This window comes from Melanostigma gelatinosum (genome assembly GCF_949748355.1).
Source record: "Melanostigma gelatinosum genome assembly, chromosome: 4".
Taxonomy (NCBI): Eukaryota; Metazoa; Chordata; class Actinopteri; order Perciformes; family Zoarcidae; genus Melanostigma; species Melanostigma gelatinosum.
The window spans coordinates 26,531,699-26,548,933 of NC_136637.1; the positions used below are offsets into that span (position 1 = coordinate 26,531,699).

Here is a 17,235-nt window from a genome sequence, read left to right on the forward strand (position 1 = left end):
CACTGGCCTATTTATAGTGAGCCAACTCTGCTTTCTAATGGGTCCCTCGATTTCCTTGCCTTTCCTCCTCTCACCTCTTGTCTTTTTTTCTCTCCTTTTTTTTTCTTCCCACCTCCCTTCCCCTGATGATCCTCACGTGATTCATTAACAGCTTTTTGTTCAATTGCGGTATTTTCAGCCTCAATCCTTGCGCCGCTTTCACTTAGGTCGAGTGACATATTTCTGGTCTCCTGTAGCTCGTTATTGACCTGCGTGTGTGATGGCGGCAGTCAGCAGGTCATGTATTTTTGTCTTAGGAGTGTATGTGACGCTACGCCAGGTGGTGAAACAGGTCAAATGTGACTGCTCCATTACAGTTCCGATTGCATTTGTAAGGCCGGTGACTGTGACTGTGACTTTCTGGCAGGTTGGTTTTAATGACTGAAAGGCTGTCCAAATAACTGGTCCACTAGATAACAGAGGAGCAGACTGGATGGTCTCTGGAGGATTTTGAATCGGTGTTAGCGGCAGACACACAATCTAATTAGAATATTGTTTGTTGTTGTGAGATGGAATTTTGATTAAGCTGATGCTCGTACAAAATGCAGTTTGATCTAGTTTCAACTTGTCATCAGAGATTGAATGGTATTCTATCATTTGATCGTTGTGTTCTTCTGGAAACTGGCCTACATGCATTGTGGATGCGTTGTGGGCTGGACTCAGTAGGGATTAGGAAAAACATTGTCGGTTTGGACATTTGAGTTCATTCAGTTTTACAAAGTATTCAAATAAAATCGCACAGCTTTGCTTTAACAAAATTCCAGCGCAGTCTGTCGAGCTTTTTGCTTTTCTTTGTATCCCAGAAGCTTCAAACCCATCGTGCCAGCACTATTTCCTCATGGTATACTGATCATGTGGTGTTCGCTTCTTAGCTAATCTATTGTTCTGAAGTTGTGTTATTGTACAAAGAGCTGTGTGTGGGACGCTACCTTAAGCTTTGCTCTGGCTGCTGGCAATGCTCCATCTCTCTGAGGCCTGATTTACAGTCTGATGTTGTTCTTACTGCTGTTGTGTACTCCATCCACTCATGCCCACAGCCTTTCTTCGATGTGGACAGATAAAGGTCTTACTGCCTCTGTAAACAACAATGTACTTTTAGAGATTTTATTTCTTCTAGCAAGAAATTTGGCAACAGTCGGTCTGTTCCTGACAGTAGTTGTTCACCTTGTCAGTGCAAACTACTTTAAGGCGCGCTATTGTTGTTATTGTTGTTGTAGTACTTGTTGTTGTTGTTCTTTTTATTATTAGTGACAATGATGCTTAAAATAATGAGAAAAGAACAGCAACAACAACTACTGCTGCTACTACTATTGTTATTATTTTCAGTTACAATTACCCCTAAAGAATTTGAGAACTGAATTATAATAATAAAAACCTGATAACAGAAATTGGATAGAATTATAGCATCATATGTATGCTAGTTTACATCTTTAATTCTCTACTAAATCGAAAAATAATGTCCTTTTGGTTATTAAAAATGAACAAATACTGTACATCTGTCCATCAAACACCGTTACAGCCCTATTTGTGATCAATATTGGCTTTTGCAGAACACTGAGTTTGATGGAGTTATTTCATATAATGTAACGGTGACTCCAAAATTCACCATCCAAACACTCTAAGCTGCCATTAAATGTCCAGTCGTGTCTTGAAAATAATAAACTCAGAACAATGATCTCTTTGTTTGCCAACTAGCAATACTGAGCCAAAGCTTGTGAGATTGAAACTGGGTTTAAAGCTCTCTTGGCGGCAGACTGCGATGGTTTCATGACTTGGCCTTCGCTCACTGGCCTGAAAAGACTCTTTTCTACTTATTGCCCTGAATTGGTCCTCTCAGGCAAAGTTTATCATCCCGGTAGTCATCCAAGTGACTTCCAGCCAATAAGTGATTGGTGTGTTAGAGGTGTTTAAAAGTAAGATGGTGTCTGTCTGTCAATCTTACCATCTTGAGAGGTGAAGCGCAAGGCAAGAAGGGTCCAGTGTGCAGGATTCAGGGGGAACTATTGTCAGAAATGGAATCTAATATGCATAACTACATTTTCACTGGTGTAAAATCCCCGGAAAAGAATAATCGTTGTGTTTTCGTCAGCTTACGATGATTCCGCTGGATGCCACAAAATCCTCGACACTGGACCTTTTAATGTCATACAGTTGAAGCAATCATTATTTCTTAGCTTCTGTCTTTCTCACTTGTGTGTGTTTTTAGAGGTCCGACCACCAGTTCCCTAAACTGGACTTCACTCAGGAGGAGCTTCAGGAGCGCTTCAGACTCCAGCTCAGCATGGAGCAGGCCTGCACTGTCACCATCGACTCCGTGGAGGCTGCCAAGCCCGTTACTGAACACATTGCTAAAATGGTAAACAAACCCACTTGTTGCCTCTCCTCATCTTCATCACACTCTCAATACACTAGATTCTTAGAAAATGTGGATTTATAGTGCTGTGATGCTGAAAATCCTTTAAAAAAAATGGTGTGTTATGGAGTTGTTAATAATATGTGGTTTGGTCTATATCGAAACCTTCAATCCCAAATTATACTAGATGTACAACGTTTGGTAATTCAACCCACTATTGTCAGATATCTGCAAAAATGTTGTTGCTGATGCAATGTTTTTAAAAATATAAGACATTTCCCACGAACCTTGTTGCTTCCTGTTTGATAAAAAAAAAGAAAAAAACATAGCTCCATTTGTGCTGTAATTTTGTCTCCTTAATCTGCGAACAATCCTGCATCATCCAACATTCTGGCTCACAAAACAAACGTAGAGGGTGTGTTTACCGTGGCAGTTGAAAATACCATACTAATATAACACCGTTTACGCAATGATGATGTATTGACATTTATGTATTTATTATATCTATGGGTACCTTTTTTGTTTCCTGAGTGAAGTTTCTCTTTTTCCTCTGATATCAACTTTTAACCAATATGCATTTCGGCGGGACATGTTGGAGTAAGAAACATATTCCTGTGGTGTGCCGTCTTTTTTTCCAGCTCTGGCATTTACAGTCCAGACTGGCTCGTCTGCCCCTGCAGATGGGCTACGTAGGAAGCGAGCAGGCTGAGAGTCCCTGGGGGTCAGGAAGCATTTACTGACAGGCAGGGCAGAATAATAATGTATTGTAATGGAAGCCTCTGGAGAGAACGCCGGGTCGCCTCTCCATCCACCATGCAGACTGACTGAAGAGTACACATTCACAGAGTCGGGCACAGAACATACGTATGGCCACAATACCACCACAGGCACACAAGCACACATGAACAAAACAACTGCTCACCCATCTACAGAATCTCATTTTGCATTATTCATTCAATTGTTTAATGTCAATTACGAAAATCAGGAAGCATAGCTTGAAATGTGATTAAAGTGCACCAAAAGTAATAATGCCGAGGCAAGTGCTCATTCTGGCTTCTCCCACTTTTAAATCACATCGGATCAAATATGTACCACAATGTGAGAGCACAGAACGGTGTGGGTTTAGATGGCTGTCTAGTTTAAGATGAAAATGGAAAACAATCAACAGTAAACCTAAACGAGGGCACTTCAAGAATATTAAACAATGCTTGTAAAAAGTACACAAATGTATTTGATAGGACAATTCTCTTTGTAAGATTTCCTGAAATAAGATGTAATATTTAGGGCTTTCAAGATAAAAAACGTTTTAACATTTCGCTTGTTGTACGGGTTAAACAAACAAGAAATACAATGTTAATTAGTGAGCTTTAGGTGGGTGGGGAGGCAAAAAAAAGTCTTACCTTTGGGGCAAACCAGGCACGCTATTTACCAGTTTTTGTGCTAAGCTAAGCTAACTGGCTCCAACTTTATACTCGTAGCATCAATCTTCTCAAGAAAGCGAAAATGTCAAACAATTCCTTTAACGTCAATGTTATGAGGCTGTATGGTATCATTGATAAATTGATTACATCGCTGCAAGCCATTCTAATGGGCCAAGAACGTTTTTCCTTTCAGTTCGAGTCTTGGATGAATCAGTCGGTGGCCCAGTAGTGTTTCTCTCAGAAGCAGAGTCTGTTTTCTCCCCGTCACCTGGAGGTTTCTCCTCCAAACAAGCCTAACCATCAAATGGAATGCACGCTCATGCTTCACAACCTTGTGTCCAGTGAGAGGTGGCCCCATCTCCCGCTTCACACTTTAAAATGACGTTCCATTTGGTTCAGACAATATGTGACAAACAATCATCGGTGCAGGATTGTTCATTTCATTTGACACGTCCTTTGAGGGTTTCCTGCTGGCAGTCACCGTCATGAGATCAGTTGTGTTGTCCTTTCAGAGGGAGCTGCTGGCGGATCAGCGGGCACAGTGGCAGAAGATCCTCCTCCAGGCCCTGAGGGAGAGTAAGATGATCCTGGCTAACACCAACACCAAGGACTACCGGCTTAACCTTTATCCCTACCTCTGTGTGCTGGAGGAAAGAGAGTATGTTGACATCATGATACAGGTAATACAAACCACCCAGCCTGCCACTCAGTGAGAAGCCAGAAGTCTTGGCTTTAACAAAGACTTGTCGGTGTTTGAGCCAAAGTGATTTGAGGGACGACGGCTTAACTTTACCACAATGTTATAGAAAAGATTTGTCGTGATGTCACCGCTACGCTCCTTTGTTTTCTCCACACTGCTGTTGTGCAATACGACCGAACCCATCTGGGAAACCACAACACACAAATCAAGTGGCTGACAGTGACGACGGCTGCAAAAGCATCAGGCTTTATCTTTGGCAGCAAAGGATAGCACGCTTTGATCAGATACCTTTTGCGCACAGCATGTGTTTTTTAAATTCTGAAAAGACCATTTACACTTTGATTTCCCCTCTGACTGAAGGACTGCTTTTTCCTTAAAACTGAATCAGATCTGCTCTTTGTGACAGAATTTTCCGAAATGTTTCCTTCTGTTTGACGTTTTGAACTGTGTCCTACTCTTCAGAGCGTTGCCAACATGCCTCCCAGTGGAGAGGCGCTGAAGATTTTAGCCAGAGATCTGGGCAACCGGGTCTACACCAAGTACTCTGTGCGGCAGAAGCACCAAAACCAGATGGTGGAAAAGTTGCGCAACATTTACAATGCTTACACAGACCTGCTGGCCAAAGACACAAAGGTAGAGAAATCATCTCGCTCCACATGTCTTCTCCTGTATGTATTTCTTATGCGTGTTAGAGAACGTGTATCTCCTGTCAGTTTATCTGAGCAAGAGCTCTTTTGCATGCACTTTGGTGCATCACAGTCGATATTTGTCACAACAAAAAGTGAGAGGGAAACTTCTGTCTTTTTTTTGGGCTGCACAATAATCGAATAATAATCTTGGTCACGATTTCAACAGCTCATTACACTCCAGTAGCTAGTTATACCAGAAGTTAGTTACGGTTCGTTTGTTTGCATGCAGCCTTTGTAGTTCAAATTATGCCTATTATTGTGTTTTTGTTGTTGTTATGACACCAAACACTCAACTTCTTACTTACTTGTCTGAGGACCAAATCATGTTTTTATCCTCTTGGATCATCTTGCTCTTGAAGGCTCCTCAGCTGTGTGTTCTTGTTTTTGGCTGAAATATTAATGCATCAAGGCTTTTACAGTATTCATCATGTTTCTTGAAACATGAAAGCTATCTTTTGACTAGATCACAAAAATAGAGCCTGTTTGACAAATTATTTTAGGTCTGACTATCAAAACCGAGATCTTGGGTCTTCTCAAACATGTCGACATGCCTTCCAAACACTGCAGCTCACTGGGATGAGCGATGACTCCGTCCTCACTAAATGGAAAAACAACCCGCTTCCATCTTTCTCCCTCTAGGAGTATGCCATCCTGCCCAGCGAGCAGTGGAGTAAGCTTGAGGCGGACCATAGTTCAGGACCCTCGCTGCAGGGAGGAGAGAACCACTGGCCATACATCGTATCCCTGGAGCTGGGCACCTACATGGTGGACATGATGGTCAAGAACCTCAAAATCAACAGCGACATCGTGAACCCGGCTTTCGAGAGGAAACGCATCCCCATCCTGTACCACATGTACACCTTCCGTAGCACACGACAGGTACGGTGGATGCGCAGGTCTTACCAAGTGCTCACAGGGATATCAAAGGAGTCGGCAACCCTGGCGTCGGTAGCGATTATACTCCTGCCAAATAGACAGGGCTTTGATAACCTGCTAACAGGATTACGGAGCATTAAACCAGAGCCAAAAAAGATCCTTTCAGCTGAGATTTATGTGGAAGAATGGTCAAGAATTATATTTAAAGGGATCTCCTGAATCCTGAGGAAAATATTCAAAAGGATTAAAAATACAACAGTTCATTATGAGAACCCTCCTTCAGTTCAATCAAACTATTATATTCATTATGACCTTTTGAAAATCACACACAATTAGTCCGATTTTAGGTTAATCGGGTACAGTCGTTGCACAGAAGTTATAATTTTCATGAATATGGAAAGAACCACAGTGAAGCAGAAACTAAGGAAATACCTGAAAGCACTTGACCGTCACTCTAAAGCCCATTACCTCGTAGACCTGTGCACCCGCCAATCCATGTGAAGCTCCAAAGAGTGGGAATTCTAAAACTATTTTCCCCCTTGTGTGAATTGGCAGAGGGAACAGTCGAGCAAGATGAATAGGTTCCGGCCTAATCCCTTTTTTAGTGTCCCTTTAATTGGCTCGTTGATTTACTGCCACGGGACCCTGCAGGAGGGTGAGCCGACCGTGTCTTGGGTGGGGTGGAGCTAGAGAGAGAGAGAGAGAGAATCATGGACTTTTTGGACTAAATGCACTTTGACACTGTTGCAGAGTTTTCTTCTTTCCTCGTATTCTCCCCCTCCCCTTCCGTTCTCTCTTCGGAGGTTAGCCCATCAGGGGAGCATCCTAATGATTTTACAGCACAGCATGACAGTCTGACTCATGCAAGCAATGCTGAGGTGTTTTTATTTTTCTGTCAGGTTACTGTATTTGTTCTGATGATGGTCTTTATGGCCGGTCCTTCGTGTTGTATGTACGAGTTAGAACTAGGACACATCATTCTGTCACATCAAAGAAAAAACATCGCCTCCGGTCTGCCACCCTGGCTAGGGGTTTACATCATTATAGAAAGAAAAGAAAGAAGTTCCTTTAGATCATCTGCAATGTGGGAGCTCCAGTATGTAAGCCACATTTCAGTGATCACTTTCAATAGAATGAAAATGGGACCATTCAGTTTAGTGGTGAGGTTTTTGGATCGGGATACTGACTCAAATAGCTTGATTGGGTATCGTGACAATATTCAATTCATATCTATGTTTAAATGCTATTTACATTTTAGAATGGAATTTGAATTCCTGTTTGTTTGGACAATTTGTTGGTGTTTTTTTTGCTGGTGTTTGATTTATTATTTTAATTTCAAAACAATAATTCAGTAAATTCATATTGATGTATTTATTTGTTACATTTAGTTTTTACAAAGTTAGAAAAGCCGTTTCTAAGTCAGGCCTGATGTTGCCACATCACAGAATAGTGCCAGTCACTTGCACACAGTGAGGCATACAGTTCATTAATTAAACACTGGTTTCAGATCGGTACTCGGTATTGGCCGAAACCCAAAGCCCAGGTATCGGTATCAGGACTGAAAAAGTCGGATTGGTGCATTCGTAGAGTGCATGTCGGCTTTCTGACATCAGCTGGTGACCAGTTGTGTGAATGATGAATGATATCACTATTGACTTGTGTTTATCCTGGTTGTTTGGGTCTGTACTCAGTGCAGAGGTTGTTCATTGTTCTTCTTGTCAGTTATGATTCAAACTTCTATGAATCAGATATTCGAGTATGATTTTTATTTTATTTTTGTGTGTGTATCTGCTCGTTTCTGCTTCTAATTGGTTTCCTTTGATGTTTCACCCTCCAGGTCGGCTTCATCAAACCCCACCCCATCCTGACTCAGATGCAGCAGGACGCCATGGAGACCAAGTTGACCTTTGACTCCTATGTGATCCCGATGCTGTGCCCTCCGGTGCCCTGGACGTCTGTCAAGTTTGGAGCCTACCTGCTGACACCTGCCAAGCTGATGCGCACAGTGGAAGGGGCCACGCAACACCAGGTGTTGTTGGAGAAATGCCAGAACCTCCTCCCGGTCCTGGACTCCCTCAACCAGCTGGGCAACTCTGCCTGGAGTATCAACAAACCCTTGTTGGACATTATTATCTCCATCTTCAATGATCGGGGCAGTGATAAGCTAGACATCCCTCCTCCTCTGTCAGAGGCCCCCAAAATACCCTACTTCAATGTCCAAGATCCCACTTATACGGCCTCTGAGAAAGCCCACATGAAGAGGGAGGTGATTACTGCCAAAAAGAAATGCAGTGAGATGCACAGCCTGCGCATGGATGCTCTGTACAAACTCTCCATCGCCAACCACATGCGGGATGAGATCTTCTGGTTCCCTCACAACATGGACTTCCGGGGTCGTACCTACCCCTGTCCTCCGTACTTTAATCACCTAGGAAGTGATGTCACACGGGCGGTCCTTATGTTTGCAGAGGGGAAGCCCCTCGGTCCAAAGGGACTGGACTGGCTAAAGATCCACTTAGTCAATCTGACAGGGCTGAGGAAGAGGAGCTCACTGGAGGGACGGCTGGAGTACGCTAACTCTATCATGGAGGACGTATTGGACTCTGCAGACAACCCTCTCAATGTCAGTTTGTCCTTATTGATCTGTCCTGTTCAGTGAAAGCTTCGTCCAAACATACATGCATAGTTCCACGTAGCGTTTCTTGTTAGCACGTATCAGTTTTCAGGTTTACACCATTAACATTAGCAGAAATAGAAAAACGGCTACTATTAACAGTTTCTGAAATATGCAGATTATAGCGTTACCCCTTTCTCTCTGACTGCAGGGACGGTCAGTCTGAATAGTGAGCTGTTCCGGAAGTGTTTACGTCAGCAGTGTAATGTTCCATGTGCTTGTGTTTGTCTTCCTCAGGGTAAGACGTGGTGGATGAATGCAGATGAGCCTTGGCAGGCTCTGGGCTGCAGCATGGAAATAGCCAACGCCGTGAGATCTCCCGATCCGACGCAGTTCATCTCCCATTATCCTGTTCACCAGGTACCATTAAAAACAACACAATTATTTGTCTATTTACCGAGTTGAATGGCGATTTGTAACACATGTTGAATCTCCTACAAATGTATGATTGATAAAACTAGGGAAAGTGCTGTGCAGCAGTTGCAATGCAAAGTGTGAATGGACTTGTACTTGTAAAGTGCTTTTCTAGTCACCCGACCACGCAAAGCACTTTAACCCTACATGTTATTCACCCTTTCATACACTGATTGACCTGCCGATCCTTTTGATTGAAGGACCCGCTCTACCGCTGAGCAGTATTTAGCACCTCCTCCTCGCAGCTGTTTTGAAATTTCAGTAGCGTCAAGGTTTTCACAATATCAGTCACAATATCATCAAATGTATGGTAATTAATGTGTACTGAAATAATGAATAAATGAAGAAAGTATAAGGATCTAAATAGCCAAAAGGAGAAACTTAACTTTTAATTGAACAGCATTAAGCACACTGACAGCCCGCTGCTCCTCCGCACAACACATGCCGCAGCTTTAGCCCGAACACGAGGGTCATGAAGGCAACGGGAGAGAAGAGCAGAGAGACACTCGGGTCAGAGGCCACGTTTTGGTGGAAATGAAATGAAAAAGATGAAGTCTGCAGCTGGCAGGAACGTGGCCAACTTCACTGCAGTATTTATATTCGGCTTTTTCATTTTGCCTTGTGAGCTGAACATGGGGATGCTGCCGGTACCCAGATCCAGCTAATCTCATTTAAACTGCCCAGTCTGATGGACGGCTGAAAGCAGTTCATTTTTTGATTGAGACGCAGTTAACTATAATACAAAGACAATGACCTATTACTTTTAATTTATTTTTAAATGTGTGAAAGACAAATAATTGATCATCGGTTAATTAGGAACACCCCTTGTGACTTTCCTCTGTCTGATGCCAGATCCAGTTACAGATGCTCCGAGTCTAGCATGAAGTTCAAAATTCACTTTAGGCTGTGGGACATGAAAATAATCAATCATGTGTTCTTATTGCTCTTACGTACTTCTTCTGTTTCCTCTGTCCTCTCTCTCGTTTCTTTGTTCTTTCACTTCCACATCCTTTAAATCATCGGTTCTTTGTTTTGCCCACCCACCACCCCTGCGCTGCCCTCTCCCATTTGGTGCCTGTCCCTGTAATTCTGTTCTCTCCTCCACATCCCGTGCTTTAATCTCTCCTCTCCACCTCTCCTCCAGGACGGCTCCTGTAATGGTCTCCAGCACTACGCTGCTCTAGGCAGAGACGTTATTGGTGCCACATCAGTCAACCTCATGCCCTGTGACGTGCCCCAGGATGTGTACAGCGGAGTAGCACAGCAGGTCAGCGCCAGTGCTTTTTGGTTTGCATCGTTTTTTTGTTCCCTGCATGGACTTGGAGTCGCACAACATTGCCGAACTGCGATTTTAATTGCGAGGCACGTTGCAGTTGCTCAGCTGTTAGTATTCAGATGACTCACTATGTCCCATAGCGAGTGAGAGATTAAGCATTGAGAATGAATTTCAAGTTTCTCACTGTAGGTCTTGCATTTATAAGTTTCCCATGCCTTGCATGGAAGTGCACTGAGAGTAGACTCGCACATCCAAAGGCTTGAGGCAAGAGTGCATACAATGCTATCAAAAGAACCCAGCTATTTCTGAGCAGAAACAATTTGAAGCCAATTGTTGTGAACTGACATTTCAGTACAGGAGGAATCAGAGTTTGCTGAGGAAAAGAAACTGTCCCAGGGCAGTGACTGTAATTACAAAGTACATTGTGGTGTCGTCAGTGAGCCGGGGGGCTGACTGAAAGAGCAGTTCGCTGCAGGACACTGTCTTATTGTTGTATTTCAGTTACTGTAAAATAATTACCATGATGAAATCTGGCCTGTGAAACAGCCGGCTGTAAACCTCGGTAACTCGTAAAGATAAGCTGTACAATAAGTAGCAGTGGCGACAGTCATGTAGACCATGTTAACTCTAGTAGAGCTAAAACAATCAGTTGTTTACTGCATCAGTTGATCAACAGAAATGGAATTGACAACTGTCGGTCCTTTTTAAGCAACACTTGCAGAAGATTTTCTGACTCAAACTTTTACACTGTGAGAATTTGCTGCTTTTCTTGTGTTGATGTTTTGGACTGTCGGACACAAAAATAGACATTTGATGGCTTCACGAAACTGATGTAGTGGCCGACCCATGTGTCAGATCTCATGTTTTTATTTTCTTTTTTGGGGGGGGGGGATCTGATAAAGCACAACAATTTAATAAAAATGAAAACTAGAAAAAAAAAATCTTTTAAGTAGATCAGTGCTCGGTACAGTGCACTTATTTTTAATCAAAGATGTAATGAAATAAATTCCCACAGTTAATAAAAGAAACAAACTTATGAATGAACAGCATTTGTCAGTGGATAGCAGCATCTCTCTGTCTCTGAAAGAGAATGGACATTTCCAAACTTGCATGAATAAAAATAATAAATAAGCAATGTTTGATTTGTGGCCTTCCCTCCTGTTGGCTAACGTTGTTCCACAGCTGAAGGCCGCCTTAGCCCAAAATTTAATTACTTGGCTCGATTGTTTTGGCAACCGATTTAATCGGTCTGCGACTACTGTGATGGACCTTTTTCAGCACTTCTTCCCTCATTATGTGCATTAACGTCAAAATATCCTCCAAAAGACACGTTTTGAACAGAGGCTGTTTCCTCATTTGCGTCGATGTAAATTACACATCTGTGTGTACCTACGACTTGCCCGTGCGTTTTCAGGTGGAGGAGTTCCGAGTGCGCGATGCACAGAGCGGTATGAAGATCGCCCAGATCCTGGAGGGCTTCATCAGCAGGAAGGTGGTGAAACAGACCGTGATGACTGTCGTGTACGGGGTCACGCGCTACGGGGGACGCCTCCAGATAGAGAAACGACTGAAGGAGATTGATGAGTTCCCAAAGGTACAGCAGTTGTGATGGCTCGGGGGCTTTCCTCGCACTGCGTACGGTTTTATTTCTAGTGTTGTATCAGCGAGGTACGGTAGAGTGGCCTTTTAGCACAGGCGCTCCTCTGTATAGGTGTCCCCTTACGTCTTCCTCTATACATTCTAACGCACACTGAGCCCAGACCGACTCGGAATGATGTCCAAGATCTTCTCTCCTGAAGTCAATGCTCCCCGGATGATGTTGCTCCATTGTCTCCTGCATGTGCACAAAGACATTTATCACACAGTGGAAAGTGACTGCGTGTAATTTGTCCACCCAAAGGGGTTCCAGTAGCTTTGACCTCGACATTAAGAGTCCCACCACACTGTCTCGTAGGGAGCCGCACAGAGCAGAAGCTTTTAAAGTTTCTTTTAGTCCAGCTAATTTATGTATCGTCTCATTGCAGTGGAATAAGATATGGCATGGTTCTATCAGGGAGGCCAGGAGTGTAATGCAACAACAGATATATTTGATACCCTGCTCGCAGTCATTATGAATCAATTTTTAGCTCGGAACCATTGCACTTCGATTCGGCTGCACGTAAATGGATCCACCCGTTGTGTCATATGACACCGTGGCAGGGGGATGGAGGCATTTAATCTTCTTACAGCTCTGTAGTGCTGACTCTGTCAAATAGCCATATACTTCCTTACAATAGTTGGAGTTAATCTCATTGTCCGTATAGATGGGATCGACATGATCCCGCTGTCAGTGTATCTACCAGCTCACAGCCGGAGGATTGTGCTAAATGACTTCTGCATAATGTCCCTAATTGTTTAAACAGGGAATTAGGGGCAAGTGTAATTGTGAGTGATTACAGGGGGACGGATGAGATCATATCGCTGTAATGATATGCGGAATATTCCACGCTCATTCAGCGCTGCAACTTTTATCACTTATATTTGCATTTTACATTTAATCCCTAATTATAACGAAGTGGGGGGGGAAAGAAAACTCACAATATATAGTTTGTTTTAATGAGAAATGCAGCGGAGCACAAAGATATTGTGTGTGTGACTGTGTGGGGAAACAAAATCCACAAGCCTAATCATGTGTTGTATTTCCAGGAGCATGTATGGGATGCATCCCATTACTTGGTGCGTATGGTGTTCAGTGGCTTGAAGGAGATGTTTACAGGGACCAGAGAGATCCAGGTGGGTTCATTGCACCTACATGAAGTCAAATACATTTTCTCATCTAACAAATCACCACAAATATGACATGCAACCACATCCACACGTGCAGTAGATCCTAACCCCAGGTATAGAGTAACACCACTTTGGTAACTTTTTATTCGGTTTCTGTAATTTCTTGATCAATGTTTTTGATAAAGGCAGATGTGATTTGCTTCTTATTTTGTGGAATTTTAAGACAAAAGGTCAACGAACACACTCGCGCTTAAAGGAATACTGGTGAATATTTTACATACAAATACCGGTAGTCATTTTGTGGGTGAAGCAGTCCTGTAATTCCTATTCCAATGGATTTGTTTTGAAATCAACCACTATGTATAAACCCAACATAACTCACTTACTCTTAAAAAGATAACGGAACATAATCCCTGTTTCCCCTGTAATTAATACAGGAGCACATGCAGGAAACCTCTGAGGAAAGACCTGTAAAATAAGAGGCGTCTGACTACTGACTTACTACTCCACACAGGATGATATTTAATTTTTATTGATGACTAGTTTACTTCACTATTACCCCGGCAACGACACCCATTCATCACATGGACTCGATTTAGGACGTGCACCTGGTTGGGGTGTATATATTATCTCCACAGGCAGAGAGGAGTCTGGCAGCAAATAGAAACACCACCCACCGCTGGTGTGTGTCCTCTGGGGAATGTGTCGGCATGGCCCAGTCTGAGATGAAAAATCCCCTTCCCCATCATGCCTTGGTGCCAACCGTGTATGTGTGTGTGTGTGTGTGTGTACGTGTGTACACGTGTACACCTGCTGCTTTTAAATAGGTCACATCCTCTTGTATTTCCCAGCAGTGAGTTGAAGTAGGAGAGTAGCTGATGAATTCCCGGTGCTGTCATCCCTGACCTCTTCAGCGCTCTCTGTATATTTCCCATTCATCCTGTCAAGCAGCTACTCATTCTCTTCAAACTGTCGTCCTTCTGTCCATCTGATTTACACTCTCCCTCTGCCTCTTATCAATCTATCGATTGATCGGAGTAATATTTCCAGCTTCCTCGTCGGCTGATCTCTCCCTCCCGTTTCTTCGCTTTCATGCCATCTTTATTTCATTGCACCTGGGAATATAAGGGGGGGGGGGTGGTGGTGATGGATGGATGGAGCAGCTTTGGGCCAGACTGCTACCTCAACTTGTTAGGACAAATATATCTTCCCAACAGCTCTCTGTGTGCCTGCATGTGTGAGGAGGCATTAATAGGGTCTCTATTCTTGGAGACTGACTGTGCCAGACACGGCGTCATTTTTACAGTCCGGCAACAACTCCTCACATGTTCCTCGGCAAGTTCCCTGCTCCAGGAAGTAGAACAACAGACTGTCACTTCAATGGAGGGCGACTTGAGAACCAAGATTTTCATTGACGATCATGTGTCAATGCTGTGGAGAGAAAAGTCCTGTTTTCTGTTTCACTGTCGTGTCTTGTTATATTTGTAGCCTGATTTATTAAATCTGCCACTCAACTGTCCAAACTCACTGATTTGAGCTTGATTGCTCTGTTCTCTACACACACACATAGTTACAAACATAACAAATAGGCAGACTCACACTCTTGATTGGTGAAGGGCTTTGAATATTTATAGTGTGCTCGAGTGTGTGCCCTCACTCTCCCCCTGCTGGCGTCCGTGTGTTGCAGGATTGGCTGACGGAGAGCGCCAGGCTCATCTCCAAGTCTGGCCACACTGTGGAGTGGGTGACACCCCTGGGTTTACCAATCATTCAGCCGTACCACCGCACACGCAACCAAGTGGTAAGTGAATTAAAGGGATAAATCTGTGTTTTGAAGCGGGGTGGAATGAGGTCTTTATAGTCGGTGGTCTTACCTACTGTAGATGGTCAGTTTCCCTCAGCACTTTCTGAAAGTACGGGAACTTTCGGAGTGAGGTTAGCAGGGATTACCGTCGCTGATTGGTCAAACACTGCGCTGCAGGTTCAACTCGTGTCCCGCTTCATTGATACAACAAGGAAGTACTCGAGTATCGATTTAGGTTCGCAGTGAGACAAAAGCGAACAAATGTTTGGTTTTGTTCAACGTCTTTTTTCGATGAACACGCTGGTGTTTACCCCTGTGACCATCAGCAGCCCTCGTCCCGTGTCGTTTTCCTGTTTCATACATCAGCGGACTAATTTGCCAAATCTTCGCAGGTCTTCAGACCACTATAGAAACACAGACACAGAACCTTCTATTTCCTTTAAAAGTAATCGTGGGACTCAAATCACCTGCGACCTAATGCATGTGTGGGGGGTTGTAATAATTTGTATGGTAAGCCTCACCTTTCACACCATTCTCAATACTCACCGAACCTCGTCATAGCACACTTTGTACACACCTTTTTGACTCTGTAGACATTTATTGTTGTTTACATACCGGCTAGTAACGGAAACCCCTGTGAGAGCCAGCTTAGTGCGGATATACCGGTAGTGTCATGTGTTTTAAACTTTACCCCTCATTGTCTTTTTGTTCCAATATTTCCGCGAGGTAGTGAGATGCTTTGGATCATCAGTTTGACTATAATCATAATTCCACAGTGCAATTCCCACTCATTATATTTCATTGGACTTTGATGGAATTTCTGATGAAGCTGATGATAAATCATTGGTGGCCAGTTTGCTGTGAGTCGCTTGGTTGGTTCTAAGTCAGAGGTGTTCAGTAGGTTAACGCGCAAGTTGCACCCCCTCTCTCTGTATTCCCCTCCCTCAGTCTTCTGTCTTTTTCTTCTCCAACTCTCTAAAAAATAATTCTTGTTTCAGTCTTCTTACATGCAAGACACCCAATCCATCATGACTGCTTCAGTACAGGATGCCTTGCGGGTGGAATGTACGATGGGTTCGGTGCGGGAGTGCACCGCTGATGGTGTATTGTGATTGCTGTGAGTGCCTCGACTTTAATGGAGCTCAACAACATCACTAGAGTTGTCCGTCACTGTGGCGATCCTGACAGTAACGAGTCTGTGAGATAACACGTCCGTGTGCCAGCACATCTGCAGATAACGTGTGTGTGTGTGTGTGTGTGTGTGTGTGTGTGTGTGATAGATGAGTATATGAAATCCATGTTGCCCTTTATATCCTTAAGGTCATTAACTAAGTGAAAGGAGAGACGGACATATAGCGTATGCCCAGCACATGCAGTCAGCTCGCTGATAGGTTGGCCCAGCATGCCGCCTGCTCTTTATAATGACATCAAGCAGACGGTTGGCTTAGAGGGGCAGTGACACCTCATAAGAAGGCGCAAGAGAGCGAGGGTGACAGATGGCGGGTCCCCTGAGGGTGCATCTCTCTCGATGAGAGAGTGTCGATGTGTTAGGCCGATTTCCTTTGATTTGATCGGCTTCTTTTAATGTCCAGCAGGGACAAGGAAGCTGATTAGCATGTGCGGGTTTTTTTGTCAAGGCCTAAAGATGATGAATGAGATGATAACTTCATGGATGAATGAGGTTTTTGGCTTACATTTCACAGATCACTTTTTTCATTCCCGTCAATAATTCTCTAATCCAGTTGCATCATTGGGCAACAACAATTGAAACTTTGCAGAAAGGTCACCTTTTTCCCTGCGGGGCTGGATTAAATTCAATCTCCCAGTCTCCTCTCTGCCTCTTAAATCCAAGGCCACAGTGTTTCTGCGGGTCATTAGTAATTCGACTCTTGATGGAACGGGAAGATGAAGTGTGATGCACAAAAAGAAAACCAATAAGGGGAGAGAAAGTAGCTACACTCACACATAATCAGAAAGGATTGCGTGTTCGTGTTTGTGTATCTCTTAGTCTGTTTGTTGGTTCTTTTCCGCGTGCATACGGAGATGAGTACGAATGCCGGCCAGTGTAGTCGAGTATTTTCCACGGCTGATGGAAATTAAAGTAGAATGGAGGAGCTGAATGGAGCTTGAACATACATCAGGGAGGCTGCTTAACAGGATTGGGAGATACTAATCGGACCAGAGGGCACTCTGGCTCATGTTCCATGTTTATTTTTCATTCTC

At 43.6% G+C, this 17,235-nt stretch overlaps 1 protein-coding gene across 1 annotated transcript in view; it reads left to right on the forward strand.

Annotated features, from left to right (window-relative positions):
• The window catches only part of polrmt (polymerase (RNA) mitochondrial (DNA directed)), a 40,990-nt gene that overhangs the window by 8,019 nt on the left and 15,736 nt on the right, over positions 1-17,235 (forward strand). Inside the window, exons 6-15 of the mRNA XM_079267871.1 lie at positions 2,246-2,395; positions 4,326-4,493; positions 4,976-5,146; positions 5,842-6,081; positions 7,916-8,701; positions 8,990-9,112; positions 10,311-10,433; positions 11,857-12,036; positions 13,128-13,214; positions 14,896-15,009. Of these exons, the coding sequence (XP_079123997.1) occupies positions 2,246-2,395; positions 4,326-4,493; positions 4,976-5,146; positions 5,842-6,081; positions 7,916-8,701; positions 8,990-9,112; positions 10,311-10,433; positions 11,857-12,036; positions 13,128-13,214; positions 14,896-15,009 (2,142 nt within the window). The remainder of the gene's footprint in view (positions 1-2,245; positions 2,396-4,325; positions 4,494-4,975; positions 5,147-5,841; positions 6,082-7,915; positions 8,702-8,989; positions 9,113-10,310; positions 10,434-11,856; positions 12,037-13,127; positions 13,215-14,895; positions 15,010-17,235) is intronic.